The 20765-nt window shown below is 42.5% G+C and overlaps 1 protein-coding gene across 1 annotated transcript in view; it reads left to right on the forward strand.

Moving 5' to 3' along the window:
• AKT1 (AKT serine/threonine kinase 1) overlaps window positions 1–5573 on the forward strand; it is a 72233-nt gene extending 66660 nt beyond the window's left edge. Inside the window, exons 13-14 of the mRNA XM_068682608.1 lie at window positions 3467–3569; window positions 4266–5573. Of these exons, the coding sequence (XP_068538709.1) occupies window positions 3467–3569; window positions 4266–4345 (183 nt within the window). The 3' untranslated portion in view covers window positions 4346–5573. The remainder of the gene's footprint in view (window positions 1–3466; window positions 3570–4265) is intronic.
• Window positions 5574–20765: the final 15192 nt, after the last annotated feature.

Below are 20765 nucleotides of genomic sequence, written 5' to 3' on the forward strand. Positions count from 1 at the left end.
AGCCCTGAAAGTGTATGTAGCATTTAGACATCTGTCCTTTCAGAGCATCCCTTGAGAGAGAGCTGCAGGCAGCCAGGAGGTAGATATGGGCAGGAGGGAATTGGGAGGACTTTATCCAAAATAAAGTGAAAAGTATATCTGAATTACTGTTCTAAGCCGTGGGTTATTCCCTTTTTCACCCAGCTGGCATACTGCAAAACCCCAAAGTATTTAGTTAAAAGTTGATAACATGGTTCAGATATTTTCAGTGAAGTTACTTGTTAATAGTATGATGGGAGTCCTGCTTCCCTGAATGGAGGAGAAATTTCACAAGCCAGATGCAATTTATTTATCAGTGTGATTGAGGAGGCCTTCATAAAATGTCTCACTATAGTACTGACTCAAATTGTTGTGGAAACTACCAGGAAATTGCAAATGTTGAGTATTTTGGAGAAAATAGCATGCTAAGTGAGACCTTTTCTGTCTTTGGCCTATACAAGGAGGCTGGGTTCTGGTTTTGCTCCTGTCCCATTAGTAGGTGCAGCTGAGATTGGATGTAAACTGTCAGCTGCTGTTAGAAATAACCGTGCCGTGTAAATGAAGATATTTCAGAAAGCCTGTGAGTAATTGCTGCCTGAGTTCTGGGTGGTCTGAGGAGGACCTTGCTGTATTTACCTGAAGTGCATTGTTATGGAAAAAATCCGGATTTTGTCAGCTGCCAGAGGTGTTGGTGTGCTAAGCTTGGTTACCCACAACCTCCAGATCATGGTGGATGTGTTCGTGAGCACGGATTTGGGGTAATCAAGAACACTTACTTTGTAATTAGGCTTTTTGGAAATGTATCATAGCTGTGAATTACGAGCAGCTCTGAATAACTGGGGTTGTCCCAGGACTTTAAAATACTCATTAGACCAGCCTGGAAAAGTGTTGCGATTTGTCTCTGCTATAAAGAAAGGTGCAATTTAATTTGCAGTCTTTTGCCCACGTTCAATTGAAACGTACACAATGAGATTTTAATCACGTGTTGTTTTTTCTTGACTTTTTTTTGCCTCTTAAACCAACATAAGCCTGCGGGTGTCAAGCTGGTCTGCAGCAGTGGGAGGCTACAGGTGGCACCTCCCTGCCAGTTGAACTGCAGAGCTCTCTTGCTGACAGCTTTTCAGTAAAGCACCATATTTGCTTGGTAAAGCCAGCATTGTAGCTTTCTGCGGCTTCCCCTCTGTTTCCAGCTTCATGTTCTGAATTTGACAGCTAGGAAACGGATTTTGTCTTGTGGGTGCATCATAATCTGTCTCAAATTGCTTTTAACAGATCCTAAAATGAAAGGAAAAAACGGCAGAGGCAGCGCTGGCCCGCTACACGCGCGTTGTGACTCAGGGCTGCTGCTCGCAGTCCTTCTGATGTGCACGGTTCAGGTGTCTGCTGCAGTGCCCAAGTCCTAAATCACTCCGTGCTGTGCACAGCGAGCTACAGCAACTGGGAGCGTGCCGGGTGCCAAAACCCCCGTTAGCTTAAAAGGGCAGAGAGAGCTTCGGATCCACACGCACACAGCTCGTCACAAACATGCCGAGGTTCCCTGTAAGGAACAGGCTGCTGCGAGGAGAAGGAGAACGGAGCTAAAATGTGAAAGAAATAATACTCGTCCCCAACGGGGCTTTTAGGCATAATATGCAGATTTGACTTGAGAATAGTGTTATTAACATGATAACGCACAGCGTTCCCTCTTCAGCAGCTTCGGGAGGACTGTGAGGCTCAGAGTGACTGGTGGCTTTGGGATATCCTGTTTCCTTTTCCTTTTTAAATTCAGGACATAAAGAACCTATTTTTTTTAACAGGAATATTTACCAGCCTCCTTTAAGACATACTTGGGAACAAAGAATAATTAGCAATTAAAAAAAAAAGTATGAATGTATACTGTAATTTTGCTTGCATATAGTAAAGTTAGGATTTTTATGTCCCTTAATTTTTAAAGATTGGTTTTAAACTGTGGAATATTTCTTTGTATTTGGAAATAGCACCATATGTGCAGATTACACATCTTAAAGGCTTTAAATTGAACATGAAGGAGCTGTATTGAATTGTTTGAAAGACAGGACAACGCTCTGCCAGGCGCTCTCAAAAAAAAAAAAAAAGTGATGGGGAGCTTGAAGGTAGTGATTTTCTTCTGAGCTGACTTGCCAAGCAAATGATTCTTCAGCTCTAAGTTGGAGGAAAAGTTGGAGGTGGGGAGGAGATGTTCTGTACACCCAAGGTTTGCAGGTAGTGACTTCTGCCAGTGTCGTTCTGATTTCTGTCAGAGCAGAGCAAGTCCCAGGGTCACGGCTTAATTCCAGCTGGAGCACTTTACCATTTGCTTAGATAAACTTCTCCCTGCGGTTTCAGCTTGGAAGCTGTACACTTCCTCAATCACGCTCCCAAATTGTTGCCTGGTGTGGCCGTGTGCTATTAAAAGCCGGCCGTGCTTAACCCCAGCGGTGGGCGAGCGGCAGCCCAGCACTGGGCGCTGTTGCCTGTCCTCTGTGGGAGGGCGAGGAGCCGTCTTTGCCTTCTGCCTGCAGCCTGTCGTGCAGCGGCAAGGTGAACGAGCCCTCGATCCCAGCTCCTCTGCCCTCCAAAGCTGTCGGTGTTCCAGCTCCATGGTGTGTGCGCAGCCAGCCCTGCCACCCCGCTTCCCAGGCTGCCGCCTCCTCCGGCCCCAGCCAAGCAGCTCAGCTCCATCTGGAGCGCCTGTTGCCGCCGCTCGCCTGCGTGTACCGGGATGATTTCTCGCCCTTCTGCCCATGCAAATTTCAAGAATAGGACCCAAACAGGGCTCTAACAAGAGGAGGATGTTACTGCATGTTTTTTTTGTAAACGCTACAGATTTTCTAAGTTTAGAGTCGATCCAAAACTACTTTTTGGGGACCCAGAATGCAGTGCTTGGTGTTGCTGCTGCCGTGTCCTAAATTCTGCCAGGTGGGGCCAGTCTTCTGCATGGTTGTGCTCTGAGTCTCTGAGTGCATGGACACGGCAGCTCTGTAGCTGGAGCTGTCTTAGGAACATTGCAACCCTTACTATGATGTGTTGGGCTAGCTGATCTGTTCGGTGTCACTGAACACGACTCTTATGCATTTTCATCCTCAACTGTAAATCAGACTAGATGCAGCCTACAATTTACATCTAATTAGGTAGGGAAACGGTATCTATTATTAATTTTAAACATTTATATGCATGTTATTCATTACTTGAAGCAACATTAGGAGTGTCAAATTTTCTTTCTGCAATTAAATTCTATCAGCAGAATGCTTTAAACGACCCATAAGCAGGATGTGTCCACCTAGCCTTACTGTATACTGTTTTATAATGGACTGAGTTGTTTTTTTTTTTTTTTTTGTTTAAAAACATACAAAAAGCCACTGTAGCTTATAACTCTACTTCAGATCCTACCTGCTTCAAACAGTACTTTAAGAACCTCTGAATGGACGGTATTTTTCTATTTTTTTTGTAGCTTGTACCTCCGTTTAAGCCACAAGTTACATCTGAAACAGACACAAGATACTTTGATGAAGAATTTACAGCACAGATGATTACAATCACTCCTCCTGACCAAGGTAAAGTTTTCCCAAATGTTTCTTGCTGTCTTCTCCAGACCACCAAAATAATTTGCTGTAAGGTTGTCGAGTCCCTTCAGAACATACAGAAAAACATCCATTTCAACTCGTGTGTCTTCCATATATGTATCTGATCAAGAAGCTGGTAAACTAATATGAAACTTTCCACATGTCTTTCCTGCTTGGGAAATGAAAAACCTGTTTTAGAATTTATTGAAATCATTTGTACTGTTGTCTTCAAAATCTGGATAGTCTCCTGTTGGGGAAAAAATTCTGCTCATGAGTTCTGCATGTGTACATCTGTTCGCACACTGGTGTATATGCAAGCAGTCAGTTGAGTATGGGATAATGTCCATATTCAATCAAAATATTTTTTCATGCTGACTGAGCATGTTCAATACTTTGAAATAGCAATTGCCAAAGATTCAAACACTGAATATGAATTTGAGCAATGCAACCCCTAGCAATTTTAAATGGACATCCAAACAACAGAATGCATATACAACAACCAGAATTTTCTGTGATGCCCATTGAATGGGGCGAGATTTCAGACTTGCTGTTTCTTTATCCTTTCAAGTTGTGGAAGAGAAAAGCAACACTGAATTTTCAGAGAGCTTTATTGTGCATTACTGTTTGTTTATGTACAATAAAAAGGTTCCAAATGTTGCCTAATGCTTTTTTTCCCCCATTTTTCAGATGACAGCATGGATTGTATAGATAATGAGAGAAGACCTCATTTTCCTCAGTTCTCCTATTCAGCCAGTGGAACCGCTTAATATTTTGCAATGTTTTCCTGTTCAGAAACAAAACAGACTGCATTTTGGGGACCTTACTTCAATGGACACTAGAGAACTTTCTATATTATCTGAATTACAAACTGTGTTTGTATTACTATTTAGATGAATTTGTAGGAAGCCTCACAGATTCTGTATTTAAAACAATTCTTTGATGCATTTTTGAGAAGGAAAATGAATCCATTCTTAAAGTATTACGTCAAGGCTTTTATGCTGAATGGTGTTTTTAAGAATATACACCAAAACTGTTTACTTTAGAATTAAGGTATTCAACATATCATCAACTCTGACCAGAAAATCCCCTTATTTTATTTATTTCATACAGTTCATTATCTAAATATAGAATCTGCACTCTGAACAATTAGATTTATATAGGAAGATATAAGACTTTAGTAGCTAGTGCAATAATATAAGCAACAAAGTGAACAAACTCTGGAGGGTTAAGGTTCAAACTCATTTTGGACAGCAGTGAAATGTCATCCAACTCCAGAAAACCAACTATAGGAACAGCATTAATGGCCTCAGTGAGGTAAATCAAAAAGCAAGAGTTATTTTTGTTATAACATCTGCTACAAGACATTACATATCAAACTGAATCCAGTGGAATCTAGTCCAATGCTACATCGTACAGATGAGTATTCCATGCGAGACAGTGCATTTAATTATTCCATTTGCGTAGAGTTTAGGAATACTTCATAGGATTGGCTTCTCAGAACATAGAAAATGCTTACTTTGCCAATGTAATACGAAATGCAACGACACAGAATCACCCACCTACACCACTGTATAGAAATACCATACAGGTCTAAGTGAGAAATCATCTTAATGAGTGAGTCAACCAGACAAAAGTACATTTTGGCACTGAAGTAATGACTTGTTGCCGCTTTTTTTTTATGGAAAGATATATGAATATATATAAACACTTAATGATTTTTTGCATCATGCCAGATCATTTCCTCTTTCTTGAGTGTGCATTAAAGGTATCAGCTGACAGTTCATGGTGCCTTCTCACTCTTGAATATTCACTTTAACAGTGTTTCCCATGTATAAAAAGAAACTTAGGTTGAAACTTCATATGTGTTTGAATAATAATGGTGTTCAAAAAGTGAATTTTTTTTTCATTTTTAATCTTAGTGGAAAAATTCCCCACACCTTGTTTTTGTTGTATCATGTTTCTTTGTAATTTTCATAAAAGCAGTCTTATTCTGTCTCTCCTGCGAATGAATTTATTCCATTGTAGGTTGCGTTCTCTTAAATTGCTTTTTTTTGTTTTTCATTCTCTTGACTGTATAAAAATGATGACATGTACTGCAGTTAACTAGCATTTAATTTTTTTTATTTGAAAGGGAGTATGTTATGAATACCCTTGCTTCCCCTTTCCACCAGAAACTGCTGTGTTTGCACAGAGAACCCATCATCTTGACTTTTTTTTTTTTAACAACATTCAACTTTAGTATTTTTACTTATGATATGAAAGTTTCCCTCCAAATACTTAAATAAAAATTGCTTTAACAAGTTAGGTTCTTATTTATTGTGGTAGGAACCTTCCGAAGTTGTAGATGCAACGTTCACTCCAGTGACTAGCCTGTGAAGTGTGCACATCGTTGAGAGATTTGTTTCATCTCTGTGCTGATCATTGTGCTAAGACAATTTTGGAAAATGTTTAAGAGAAATGCACCCTGTTCCAGAAGTACGTAGTCTTGACGTGAATGAGGACAAGCCTCATTTTGCTGTCCTCCTGCTGCCAGTGAGATTGTGTTACTGAAGCCCTGATCTTCAAAGGTATTTCTATTCCAGTCACTCTGGCCAGTGTATAATACGTAATACTGCATTTCCTTTCCAGGGACTAGTATTAATCGCTTCTAGGAGCTAGTTACACAAGGCTGGGCTCTCCTTCTTCAAACAATACAGAGGAAAAGGCAAGAAGATCCAAGAACAACTCTAGTGTGCTTCAAACTAAGCGCAGAAGTTGCAACTGTACTAAACCATCAAACATCCAAAATAGTTTTGGGTTCAGGGATTATCCCGTAATTCCCAGTAGAAATTACTGAAAATTTCATGCAAAGATGGAAGGTGAAAGGAGCAATCTCTGTAGAGAACACCTTAAATTGATGCTGGACTGCCTATCTCATTCACAAATCTGATCCAACTCTTCTCCCTTTGCTTCTAAATCTGCATCTGAGATTGCAGCCAGCCCAGGGATGGAGTCCAAAGAACCCTTCTGCAGGTCCACAAGCCCCGACAAGTTCTGCGCTAACACACTTTGTGCATCCAAATATAGGCAACACAAATGAGCAAAGGTTACCATAATCCGCCCCAAGGAAAATCTGGTTTTCCAAGTGCAGGAACAGATGTGGATCAGGTTGTTCTGGTGAGGCTGATTTTGTCTCAGTATTTTTGTCAGTTGTTGCTATTGGATTTTTGCTCCATATAAGATGGAAGCTGGGGGAGATGGGGGTGGTTGAGAGGCTGTCAAAAAGTTCTAGTAACCTTAGTATTGTTAGGAACAGTGAGCTGAGGGCCACACCTGAATGCAGCAGGGTCTTCTGGATGTTATATCTCATTTCACCTGTGAATATTCAAAGCCTGTCATCTGTGATTGAATAATCATCTGTTACAGCTGTTTACTGCAAACATAAAGTATGTTCTTTAAGTTCCGATTTAGCAGAGAGGACAAGAAATAGCTGTTAACACGCTGTTGTCTTTCCTTGTCACAAAAGTCTACAACCTACCTCATTCACCTCAGATTGCTTTCATACCTTGTATGCAGAACTGTTAAAGTGTTGCACATTCCTTTAGCTGTTTTATTTAAAACAAAACTCTTCATCCATGCTGCTCAAACCTCCTTGTTCTTCCCTTTGGTGCTGACAAATGGTAGCGTGTTCTGGTGGTACACCATGCAGCAAGGATCTTTTTGTGAGCCCATTGATCTGAGGCTTTAATTTCTTCTCTGGTGTGTGTTTTTATACTGAGTGTGACTCCTGCACTGGACCATGCTACTGGTCCTGCTTTTCACAGCCTGCTTTTGTGTTCCCTGTCAGTTTTTCTGTAGTTTTTCACTACTGATGAAATGCTGTTATCAGTGTCTTCTAGCCCCTATTTCTGTACGACCATTCTTGCCTTCAGTTTTTTACTTGTACTTGGGAGGAATGACCCCCAAACATCTACAGAATTGTTCCCTTTCTTAAACTCATGCTTAAAAGTCTCCTTGCTGTGATGGCAAGTCATGTATCCTGGCTGGTCAAACTGACCTGTGCCATCTCCTCTTTTCCCTCTTTATTTTTTTGTCTTCCATCTAGTCCTTGGCCCCAAACCATATACAGAGAGAGCTTAGGGTAGTTGAATCCCATTTGGAGGTGAAGGTGATGCCTCCTGAGCACTACCAGACAAATGCTAAAACGTCTGCCTGCAGCACGTTGGTCAGCCATGTGCACTGCAGCCTAGGAACTTGGTTGTAAACTCAGGCTGGGAGGAAAAATAGGAAAAAGAAAACAACAAAAACCTCTGCAACTGCAGGTAAGTACCGTGGTTCTCTGTGTGCCACCGAGGGCAGGCAGGAGGCGAGGCCATCTTGAGCGCTGGTCAGCACAGACTCCGCTGCTTGTGCTGTTTTGGGGCTGAACCAAGGTGATTCTGCACGTTCTACTTTGTGTTCTCGTGAGAAACCGAAACATCCAGCACAATCCCATTAGGCTCGGCAGGCTCTTTTCTCTTTAAACTGGGAGATGACCGCCGTGGTTTATGGCATCCAAAGTTCTGCACAAACTGTGACCTCTCACCTCCAAAGCAAAACAAACTGCTCTTTCTTCATTTTTCTTTCTGCATCATCATCTCTCCAGAAGGTAAGCTCTGCATGCTCCCCAGCTGCTGCACTGCTCTCATGCAGGCCTGAAATACGCTGCTGTTTGAATGTGCTCCCAGTTTTCCAAACTATGGTAGTTTTTTGAGATTTGAGGTGAAATTCTTCCTTGATTATTTGAAATTGGGGGTGAAGTTCCTTGTATGTAGCTTAGATTGTTTATGTGCACTTAAACGATCAGTGCAAGAGTGCTGTATTCTTAATACTCTTAGTACTGCTTAAAAAAAAAATCCTTGTCAGATAAAATAACCTTATCTTTTCAGTTAGCCTATGCTAAGTCAGGTTTTATCTCTGGTAGCGGGACTTGGGATGGTGGTCCAAAATTAGAGGTGCCAGTCTATGGTGGGAACACAAACCTCAAGGAGATGGGGTTGCAGAAGAGAAGCTGACAAGCACGAAGCACCTGTGAGCGTTGCACGGGGCTTCTGCCTGAGGAGCTTGGGGGTCGGTAAGTTAGGAGGAAGGTTGGATTTGCTTCGCTTTGTCTAAAAGAGTTTGGGAGGTAAAAAACACATTTGAAGAAATGAGCCTATGTAAAAGGATCTTGTTTCTTCAGTGCTGCAAATGAGTGTGTTTGTCTTCCACTTGGAGCTCAATTTTCTTAATAACAGGGAGGTTAATTGCCACTAGAAGTAAAACGAAAAGAACATACAGTGCCTATAGCAAATGAGAGCTTATTATCCCAAATGCAGCTGAGTGTACAGACGTTTCGTAGTTCTGTCTAATGGAACATATGTTGCATTCTAATCAGGTGATGACTGGTTGCTCTGTGTCTGAAATCATTTTAAACAAAGCCATTTTATTACAGTGGTCCCTGCGTGCCTTTTTTTCCCTCCTCCTCTATTTATTTGTTTAGTTGTTTACTGCTGGTCGCCCTCCCGGTGTTGTGAGCGTGGTGGGTCCTCTGTTGAGGACCAGATGAAGGACTTTGTATGGGAAAATACTGCTCTTCTCTGGGGGTTTTCAGGGTGCGTGTAGCTCTGTTTTTCCTTCTCTGAAGCGCTGCTTCACGTGGTTGGTTGTGCTGCTGCTCACTACCTCTTTCCCTAGAGATGGACTTTGTGAACATCCTCCTGGGTTAAATGTAAGCCCAGTGATTCAATTTTTATGAAATTTTTTCACGCTGTTTCTTCCCGTCTTCTATCACAGTGCTGTACCTGCTTGTGTTTTGCATCTTCCTTGGGTCTCTGAGTTTGTCTCAAGATAATCACAGATATCACAGCCTGCCGATGAGGCATTTTCAGCAGTCTGAGGGTCTTTACAGTTCTGCATTTTTTTAAATTACATGTTCACCCTGCAGCAGGTATTGAAACTATTTTGAGAACAAGAGTGAAAATTCATCACAGAAACAGGTGAGAAACACAGCTTAAGAAATTTAATTTTCTCTGAATTTGGGAGCACACACTGTAGTGAAGGAGGTTCTTTGTGCATTTTTCTCTGGTATGTATTTGTACTTTGAGACTGACAAGACCTGTATGCCACTTTCATAAAAGTCTGTGTGAGTGAGCACCATCCTTGCTTCAGATGCTTCTAGTGGTACAAATTGCCCGTTTTTATCATTTTATTTTGTTACTGGTCCTGGTCAACCCAAGTTCACTGTATTTACTGATTTAAGCAAAGCATGTATCTTTGTTAAACTCACGCAAGTTTTATTGCGTTATGGTTGGAGATTTTTCTTGCGGGTGGTTGTCCCAGGGTTATGAGAAGTACGCTGGATCTAGCGCGTTGTTACTCACCGAGCTGGAGCTTGTCAGAGCAGAAGCAGGAGCACCAACACTTGCCCTTGCGTTGCTAAAGCTGCAGGCAGGTGGGTGCTTGATAGTTCTTCCTGGCATAATGCAATAAATGACTAGGAGAGAAAACCCCGAGTGACATTTGCACTTTGAAGTGAGGGAGGATGTCTGCTTTGCACGAGGAGCTGCAGTCGAGCAGGACCCTCTGGCTGTTTCCGAAAGGCTGCATGAGCAGCATCACCACCGGTTACTTTCGTCTCTGCTCGGACGTGGTGCTTGCAGCTGTTTCTTTCCGCCGCGCCATGCCCCAAATAGCTCCATCCCTTTCATGCTCTTTTCACCTGTCTGATGCAGGTCACTCACGAGTTCTAGTGCAGGCTGGGGCTGCCAGCTCCCTGACGGTGCCTTGCACCCGGAGCTTTGCAGCTGTACCCCACAGATTTGCAGATGCTTCCCAGTTTTCTGACTGCTGTTGATTTACGGTGCCTGACATATCTGACTCCAGCAGCTCTCTGCATTTCAGCAGTGCCTCAGGAGCCCACGAATGTCTGAGGGCAAGGTCTGTGCTGCTCCTTAGCCTGATTTTTTAATTCAGTGAAGTGTAAATCTGATGTTGAAGGACAACTGCAACACCTTTTCCCACACACAGGCCTGGCCTGGCTGCTTTTCTAAATGATAAATGAACTTTTCTACTGTGTTTGATGAATTGATGAGATGATTTTAAAGAATGTATGGATGTAGCAAAAGATCAGAACACATGCCCTTTTGTGAATTTTATTAATGAAAATGGAGTAATGCTATTTTTAGGATAGTTGCAGCATATAGCAGGCTTTCCATATATTTTTCAGCAGCTACACTTTTTCCTTATTTTGATATTACCGGGGAAATGAAACTAACCAGGAAGACAGGAATACCTGGCAACAGTCCAGTAAGGAGCATAAAACGAAACTGAATGAAAGCAGAGGGGAAGGAGCAAGGTCACTTGGTGCAACTGCAGGCTGCAAAGTTGCAGAGGAAGGGAAATATAAGAAAGCAAAACAGAATGTACTTATTTACACTGGTGAGGTTGTCAGAAATCTAATGTGTACCCAAGATAAAGGGAACAGACTTCGTATCTCCCTTTACTTGATTGTAAAGCCTGAAGTTATGTTACCTTTCCAAAGTTTTACTTTCTGTGCTCATTTGCTCAGTTGTTAAGGAAGCAGAGATCAAAGGTGGCTGTTTAAAATGGCCTTCCTTTGACTTGTCCTGCTTTATGCCAGTGAACAGCTCATTGGGTTGTGATGAAGGTGATGCTTCCTGCATCACCCAGTCGTTTTCCAGATAACTTTGAGAAACTTGTCACTTCTGTGCCATCTTCCATATCTGTCAGAGATGAGAAAGGACAGAGCCTGACTGATGAAGTCCCTGGGTGAGGCGGCGCTGCCTGCGGTTCCTCTGTGCAAAACACTCACCTCATCTTTCCTTTAAGATCAGCGCTGGTAACTCAGTTTTTGTTAGCAATCTCCAACAGGTTCAGCTGAAATTCGCACAGTACCAAGACGCATGTGTGTGCATGTGCAAGTAGCATATGATATGGGTACACAGACTGGTGGAGGCCCCGAGCAGTCGAGAGCTGCTAGAGAGGAAGGCTGTAACAGCACAAAGAAGCTTCCAACTCCCCATCTGGAAAAATCCCCCACAGGAGCACAGGCAATGGCAGTGCCATCTGTCTGTCTTCGGGAGAGCAGATCTCCTCTCTTGGGAGTAGAAAAAAGCTGGCACATGGAGGTGGGCTTTCACTTCCCCGCCACACTGAGCCTGGATGCAGATTGCTGTGCCTTACCTCCAAAGACCAGGCCCCGCTGTTCTGTACCCTCTCCCAATTTACCTACTTCTTAAGTCAGTTTTGTTTGAATCCCAATTCTTTCATTTCAAACATCAAAAGGATGTTTTCCTTTTGACACTGTCCTCCTTCCCCTGTCTCTGCAGCAGACAAGATTTTCCCCCTCCCCTTTTTCCCTGCCTTCCTTCATTCTTTGTTATGCCACCTTAGTCTGTTTCAGACTTCCTTCTGCAGTCCCCTTGTAGCTGGTGTGTTAGGAACTGACATAATACCTCTTACGTTAAATAATTATTTATTTCTGGGGCGGTATCCTGCTGCTGCTCCTCAGGTCACTGCAGAGACTTCAGATACCCAATAAAATGTACAGCGGTGCTCCATTTTAATGGTATCATGGAGCTGCAACACCCTCTTTCTTTCATCTCTCATACAAGTGTGGATTTAATGACCAAAGGAGTTAGGGTATTTGTGGCCTGTAGTGTACGACTTCCTTCCCCCATTAACGCTACCTGGTACGGCGTACAGACTGGAAGAAAGCCCTAGCTGTAGTTTCCAGTGAGGTCAGGACTATGTCTGCTGCCTCTCTGGGCATAGTGACTTTCCTAGAAGACACACAATACTGAAGTCAGCAGAGTACTTGGCTGTAGGTACTCAGCTCTACCCGTACTCCAGCAATAAATCTTACTTTACTGAACTTTGTCACCTGTCCCAAACCTACGTTACACTCTATACACCTACATCCTCAGGGTTTCCTGTAGAAACATGACTGATCAATCTTGGCATGCAATACTGGCCCAACCAGAGCAAAGAGCACTTCTCCCCTTGATTTTGAAGTGATTTCCTATTCCTCCAGATATTTTCAGTATTAACCCTGTTGTTAATTCTGTTGTATAAGCACAACTAGGAATGACTATGGCAGGAAGACGAGGGAACTGCCTAGCACCTTTTGTCAATCGCTCTTTTTTGTTTAGTACAATTAGAATAGAGTTGCTTTAAAAGAAGTGTGGTCATCTCTCACTGCCTGGCATCCATTTCTGTTCCAGGGTATCCCTAAGCTGTGTGATCTTACCAGCTGGTAAATGTAAAAAATCTGGGAAAAGCAAACCAGACCCTTTCTTGGCCCTTTATCTAGCTTATCTTTTCATTGTAGTAATAAGTACAGAGTTTAACATATCCAGGGTGCTCTACAAAACTGCAGTTAAATCCCTCATAAGACACTGACTTAAAGTCTCAGATGGAATGCATTCACTTAGCATCACAGAATCAGAACAGTTTGGTCTTAAAGATCTTAAAGATCACCCAATTCCAACCCCTGCCACGGGCAGGGATACCACCCACTAGATCAGGCCATCCACCCTGTTCCATGTTCTCTTTAACTCCTTAAAATGCTCATAAACTCTTAAGAACTCTCTAAAATCTGGGAAACTACCACCAACCTTCTTCAGCACATTCAAGTTCATTGTCTCAGTCTGCAGCCTGCACATCCGAAGACCAATTTAATCCGCTCTTCTAGTAGTGTGAAAGGCCTGCAGTCTGACTCAAAAAAAAAAAAAAAAAAAAGGTTAAACTCTTGAAACAGGAGACTTAATCATGTCCTTTCCCACCCTACTTAAGGGAATGACTGATGCTTTCTGCCTTTGGCACCCATCCCTCATTGTCCCCTGGGTACCCACCGGTGTCATTTTCTAAGAGGAACCAGGGGGAGGTCCTGCCAGGCAGCTCTGGGGAAATTGCCCAGAGGGAAGGGAAGAGTCAACACCCTATTCCTGAACGATACTGTCCCAGTCACCCTGCTTGGCTCCAGCCAGTCTAGAAATGAGCTTCAAAATAAAATCAAGGTATTGTCTTGATTGTCTGTTGTGTCATGGTGTGTCCCTTCCCCCCTCCCCCCCAAACACATGGACTCTGTAAATTCTTCTGTGAATGATCTTATGTAAAATGCTCAGCCAAAGCAATGGTTATCATGAAACAAACAATGACAACAGCAGGGCATAACAAATTACACGCAGGACCAGATCCTCAGCTGTGTAGCTGTTTGCTCAATGACACTGGGCTGGTTTACACCTGCAGAAAAGCCAATCCTTCGGGCTCTATACGAATGCTCAGCTAGCTGCTACAAAACCAACATGAAATCCATGCTAACCTCTTGATACAACTTAAAGAAGTGCTCCTGTAGCTTGCTGAACTCTGAATGAAATGAGGCTTTGTAGCATTTGCAAAAGAACAGTAAATGATAGCAAATCTCTCAATAAATATACAACATAATCAAGAACGTCCCCACAGCTCAGCAAACCAGACTAAAACAACTGAAATAAAATACTGCTGGAGCCAGGTTTAAATATAGACTGACACAAGAGCATGTGAAGAGCAGTTCTACTGCTGGGGCAAACTATCTCAGTAATATAAAATACCACGGGGAATATGTCAGAATAGTTTGCTATAACAAACAACTACCCTCCCAACCTCCTGACTTGTATTTATTTTTGCGGTTCATGGTAGATCTTTGGGTGCAATCTAGGTATTTCAAAAGTATTCTGAACAAGAATGAAACTTTAGAGCACGTTACATAAAAATCAGCATCATAATAATGATCTTACATTTATGTCACACCTTCCAAGAAGCTCAGTTCACAGCACTTTCACTTGTGTGGCATCTGACCAGCTTGTCAAAAACCATTCTTAACCAAGTGCTGCAGGGTACTATAACTTAAGTGATTCATACATGCAGCTGTTGGAACTGCTTGTTGGGTTGTGAAAAACTCCCAGTGCCAAGTGCTGATCTAAGAGAACTCAGATCTCCATCAGCCCTCTTGGCTCTGAGTAGTTAGTGAACAACAGATGGTAGCAGGAGTTAAGCAAACTAAGAAAATATTCTGAGCAGAGGTATAAAGTTAAAATCCTTGCAAGACCTGAAATTCTCAGAAAATACAGCGAGCAAATGTTGAGGTTTGAACTAGTTTTCATGTACAAGTGATGTACGCCGCTAAAAACATTAAAAAGTAGTCTCAGTTCTGAAGCACTCGTTATCAAAGTTTTCATTTAACTCGGATAGAAGAGCCTGCCCGTGAAATTCATACTACGGAAATTTCAGATTTTCAGCTGTGATTGCACTGTAAAACAGCTGAAGACAATACCTGGCAGTACGGAAAAGATGAAAGAACCAGAAATGACATCGTTTGGCAGCAGATTACAAACACCACCAGCAATGAACAGACAGCATCATGAGCTCAGCTGGCCTCTTCAGCAGAAAAAGGGACAGAACTACAGCAACAGAAAGAAAAATGACTAGTGTTGAAGTGGACAGAAGTGCAGGAGTCACTGCTGTATCAGCACAAAATGGACAGAGTGGGTAAATGATGTGTGAGGGAATGCAGGGTTACAGCAATGATTATAAACGTGAATATGTCAGTCTGTGAAAACACACAGTAAATGAAGGGTAGGAGACTTCTGCTAGTGAAAAAGGAAATCCCCTCTAATTTGGTTTACAATAAATTCTAGTTCTCGGTCTCACTAAGATGGTGCAATTGTTGGATAGGCAAAAACCCAAAACAATTTAGTAAAGACTCAAAGTTTTTTTTCAGGGCTTACAGATGCTGTTGAATGGTGCTGATATGAACTCACATGAATTAGGTACTGTTCTATAGAGCTTCTTTACTTTACTCCATACAATTGCTGAATTAGAATTCACACGAAAATCTGACCCATCTAAACACATAGGTATCTTGAGCCATCTCTTTAAGTAGTAACCATCACTGCGAGCAAGTTCTCTCATTTTTGAAGAAGTGAGGATTTTGAGAACAACCTCGAATTAAACCACTCAGCTGAATTTGGAACATTATGAAGAAAGTGCTTGAGCTTTCTTCTTTTAACATTTTAGTGAGGAGAACGTGAAAATTTGCACATTGACTACACTTTCAGACGTATATTTTACTATACTGCAATAATTCCTTACAGCGTTCCTCCAAAACAAGTACCATCCCAGGTTGCTAACCTTATTTTTTTTACTGGGTTTAAAAACATTTTCCAATCTAGTTTGCGGCAGTAAATAATCTTGGTATCATTGAAAGAGAAATCAGAACAATTAGATTACTCATTTAGCAAGCTATTACTCAGTGCAAGAAAGCGTGGGAGAATCAAGCTCCTAAAATGAAACTTGCTGGGACTGAGATACAAAAACTAATGCACATTTATGTATGTAAGCTGTTTGCTTGAAAATCTATCAATTTCTAGAGGCTCAGGAATCTGCATTCTGCAAAGTCCTGCGCTCTACATCACGGCTGGTTAAGGGTTTTGGTAATATGGTAAGTCTCATCATATGAGTAGTTCTAGCAGAGTAAACAGGATGCAAGAGTGGACACACTCAGACCACATATCCTTTTACCAGTTCCTCATTTCTGAGGGTTATCAGTAATCAACACACAGAAGAACGGGGCAGGTCAAAGAGTGTCAGAGGGTTTCAGCAGTAAATTCTTCAGTATTCAGAAGAACCACGCATGAAGAGTCAGCCTTACAATCCTGTAACATTTGTCCTTGTGACAGAAGGCCACAGACGTGCCCTATCACGCAATGGAAGTAGCCAGGCTTCCTGCCTGCCAGCAGCGCCTCTGCTCTGCGGGGTCTTTGGGATGAGGAAAGCCTCTGTGTGGTACAGCAGCTCTGGATCTCGCACCCAGAACCACGTTGGCTCTGCTCTCGCTCACGCTGCCCACCTGGTCTGTGGCTCACATGCACCCTGCCCACCAGGACACCCGGCTCCTGCCCTGCAGAGCTCTCCCGCACTGTGCCTGCCAGGGGCTCGCTGCCGGTCTGCTTTGCCCCAACACCCAGGTCAGCAGAGGAGATGTTTCAATGCTCAACAGCAGCAGCTCCAGCAGCAAGTCCCAGGGAATGCTGCTGGTTGGGTTTTGCCTTGCCTGTCCCTCTGCATCTGAGAGTTCTGTGAACTTTCCACCCACCTTGTAATTCATGTGTCCAAACCGTGCCTCTCCCATTCTGCTTTCCACAAGAGCACTTTGGGGGACTGCTGAAAGCCTTTCTAACATCAAGGTAAATGACTCTGCTTCCTCTCCTCTCATCCAATGCTGCTCATCTCATCACAAAAGGCAGTTAAGCTTGGTCAGACTAATTTGCCCTTGATAAATCCGTGTTGATTGTTCCCAGTTGTGTTCTTAACCTTCCTGTGTCTGGACATAGCGCTGGACGCAGCTTTGTGAGGATTCCCTCAGTAACCTTTCCACAGACCTCGGTCAGACTGACCAGCCCGTAATTCCTCAAATTGTTCTCTTTGAAGAACAGCACAGCCTTCATCTTTGCAATCATCAGGACCATTCCCCCGTTGCCACTGCCTTTCAAAGATGACAGCCTGCAGCTTCGTAGCGACACTGTCCTCCTCACTCAGCACCCTCTGGTACATCTCCAAACACAGCCTTACACTGCTGCGACTGGCACAACAATCACCTTCATGTCCTTGAGAAGCGACTTGTGTGCGATGCTAATTTAATGAAGATCTAGAATGCGATGCAAGGGTGGTTGTTTTGTCCTTAAAAAATCAGTAAAACAAACAACAAACAAAAACTTGCACATTGCCTGGCATATGCATAAGTAATACATTTTTTAAAATGATACTGACACCTTAAAATTTAAAGAAAAAACAATTTCATTCATTGATGTTGATGCACATACATTACAGTTTGCTTTTGTCTTTGTAGACAACAGGAAGGTGAGTTTCACTGTGAATTTCAGGCTATATCTAACTCCTATTATTTTAGATAAACTATTAGTTTCGAAATATCTGATTTGGACCTACAGATTTATAAGGCGGGCATTTAAAGGCAAAACAAAAGCAAAATAAAACTGTCCGTACAATTATAGCTGTACGGATCAAACTGTACGGGCTATAAAGAGAACTTCGGCAAAAATCTACTCAAAACTAGCAAAGCGATGCCACCTTGTGGATATAGCGCGAAACTTCTGAAAAGGTGAGGGAAAACGTTCGTCCTGAGGCTGATCAGATTAAAGCCGACTCCAGCTCAGGGAGCCTCAGGCGATTTTCAGAACTTCACTGCAGATTTAAGCGCACGTGTATGTAGAGCAGATCGAGACACCGCCTGGTGGACCTACCGTGATTTTTACATTGCCCTGCGGGTTTATCAAGTAGGTATCTGGCCTCGCTACCTGCAAGTGGGGTTGTCAGTGAAAGAAACAGAAACACCCATTTCTTACAGAACATAACAGAACAGATGAGATAAGGATTATGATTTCAGCTATTACACTTGAATAAAGTAATGCAAGAAAATAGAATTAAAGCAGTCCTGAAGTTTAAAATAAATCCTGCAACCATAAGATCTTTAAGCAATAACCACCTCTGCAAGAGGTATGCAATAAAATGTCTTGTCACTAGGTTTTAGTGGAAATTACAGCCATGAGAACTAAACTTGTAATAAAAATGGAATCATTTAATTCCAGGAGCTGAGTTTTTTCCTTAAGGGAAAAACAAAACGAAACAAACCTTACAAAACAACAAAAGCCCAGAATACATGGCAGAACAAATATCATTAAAACTTGTATTACAATTACAAGCAGCTCAAAATTCAATCAACAGGGAGTATATTTCAACATTTTTACAAATAATTATATAAAAGATAAAGTTATTGGTATAGCTGTGATAGTCATTAAAATGTTATAAATATATAGCAACTATCTGATCCCTCACTGCTTAGCAATTTTATTAACATAAAATGGAATGTAACATTTAGAGTAATTTTATTCTAATTTTCTATCTATAAGCAGAGTTGGTCTTTGAGTTACACTGCTTCTATTTATTTTTTAAAGAAGTGTTATCACTTTTTGAAGCCTCTTGGCTACCTTTAATAGGTTAAACAAATTATTTCAATATGAGCAAAACAGTATTCAAAGCTTTGCTGCCTTCTCCTGCAAGAACCAGCATAGAAAAACTATAAAGAGTAGAAGAAACAGCATGAGGAAATGAAATATCAGGGTACACACAGTCAGTCTTCATTTTATCTGTCCTCATGCAAAGGCCTGAAGGAGGAAAGAAAGATGCTCCCTTGGAAGAGTCTCCCACCAAACCCACACATTTCACATCTATGAAGCAGCGATACCCAAAGTTTGCCTACACAACCTGCATGGGTTTTGTTCTTCCCACTGGTAGACTGCTTCCGTTGGATGGTTTGAGGTTCCTCCCCCCTCCAGGACAACCTCGCACATTTCTATGACAGCTTGGGATCTCAGCTTGATGGGAAACGGCAAACACAGCACAGAAACAAAGCATCGGCCAATCCTGATCAGATGAGTTCGCTCCCTTTTAGACATCAAATTGGGCTCTCTGAGACTTGATTTACCAGTAATGATAAACAGGCCTTAAAAGAAGTTCTGCACCCATCCCCAAAACCCTTACTGTAGGATATTTTCACCCATCCATATGCTAGCTCCTTAACGAATCCCCTTTGCTCTGAATGTCACGCAAACTTTTAGTACTTTGCACTGAATAGGAGGGAAGAAAGAACAGCAAAGCACAGGATAAAAGAGCATCTTCCTGCCCAGTTAATAGATGATTTCTTTGGCTCTACCATGTAGTCCACCAAGCACACAACACACAGCTCTGTGACTGATGGCAGCAGACAAGGCCTTGTGAATAGATGTTAACAAGACAAAGGAAAAAAAGCTTGGATCTCTCTCCCTTTCACAGTTTTGGTTGGTTGGTTGTTGTTTTTTTAAGGCAATACAAAGACTTAAAACCAGTCCCCAGTCCTACCTCTGACTGTTCATCTAAGAACTGCAAAACAGGAGCTGGAGCTTTCCTCAGTAATGAAGCTTTGGGAAATACAAGCCCATGAGAAGCAGTTTCCCACACCTTCCGAATCCCGACAAGTGCATGAATTGGTAACCACAAAAAACTTTTCTTACAAGCATGATGCACAACCCCAATGCGAGAGCATCCCTACTCCTCCCAGTCTCTCACCAGTCTCTTCCTGACTCTACTCCTCCTGCTTTTTTCTTCTCCCAGCTCCTCAGTCTGATGAGCAAACACCTTCCAAAGGGCCAGGCTAGAGGATAACACAAGCTTAAGCCACAAAATCCATGTCACTGGTTTAGAGAAGACAGTTTTATGTGAAATACAGTAGTGACTAAATGAGCCAAAAAACATATCAACTTCTCTGAAACACAAATCATTTGTAAACAACAAGTCTCTTCTCTCCAGGAGCCTGGAAGCAAAACAGTGCTTTCAGTCTCTCACTCTCTCCAGAGAATGAAAAAAAAAAAAAAAACAACACAGAAACACACTTAAAGGTTTCAGTTTGAAAAATATGCTGGAGTGAAAAACATTTTTGTTCACTGCTTAGAGCTTCAAATGAAGCAACGCCAGGTTTGAAAATTCTTTCCCCAAACTAGTATTTAAACACGGTAGCTACAGATTCCTCCCATTCACAAAACTCAGCTTTGTGTCCCATGATTACCATAGGAACAACGCTGTTATCTGCCCTGTGATCCTGACAACCGGGGACTGCAGCAGAGTGCCGCCGTCATTCCTGATCTATGACAGCTTTGAAAGAACAGATAACGCCATGGGATTACTGCACACCGACAAACCCTTCTGCTACCAGCTCACCCAAACGACTCAAACTGCCCGTGCTGCAGCTTGTTTGTTTGCTTTGGAGGTGGAAACGAGGCGCATTTTACAGTTGTTCAAACTCCAGGCTGCAGTAACAACAAGTAAGCTCCAGCTGGCTACGAAGTATGCGGAACACGGAAACGCTGGGGCACCAGCCAGGCTACGGCAGCACACAAGCAGCCAGCAGCACAGCACAACAACCCCCCGGGCACCCTAGAGGGCGCAGGCGATGTTACAGTGTCACCACAGTTACAGAAGGTATTGCTCGGTGCCTAGAGAATGCCACCCTGCTGTGTGCACCTCGAGGTGCTGCTGCTCAGTGACAGCTAAAGTCCCGCCTGGTTGTGCTTACCGGTC

This window comes from Anas acuta, chromosome 5 (genome assembly GCF_963932015.1).
Source record: "Anas acuta chromosome 5, bAnaAcu1.1, whole genome shotgun sequence".
NCBI classification, from domain to species: domain Eukaryota; kingdom Metazoa; phylum Chordata; class Aves; order Anseriformes; family Anatidae; genus Anas; species Anas acuta.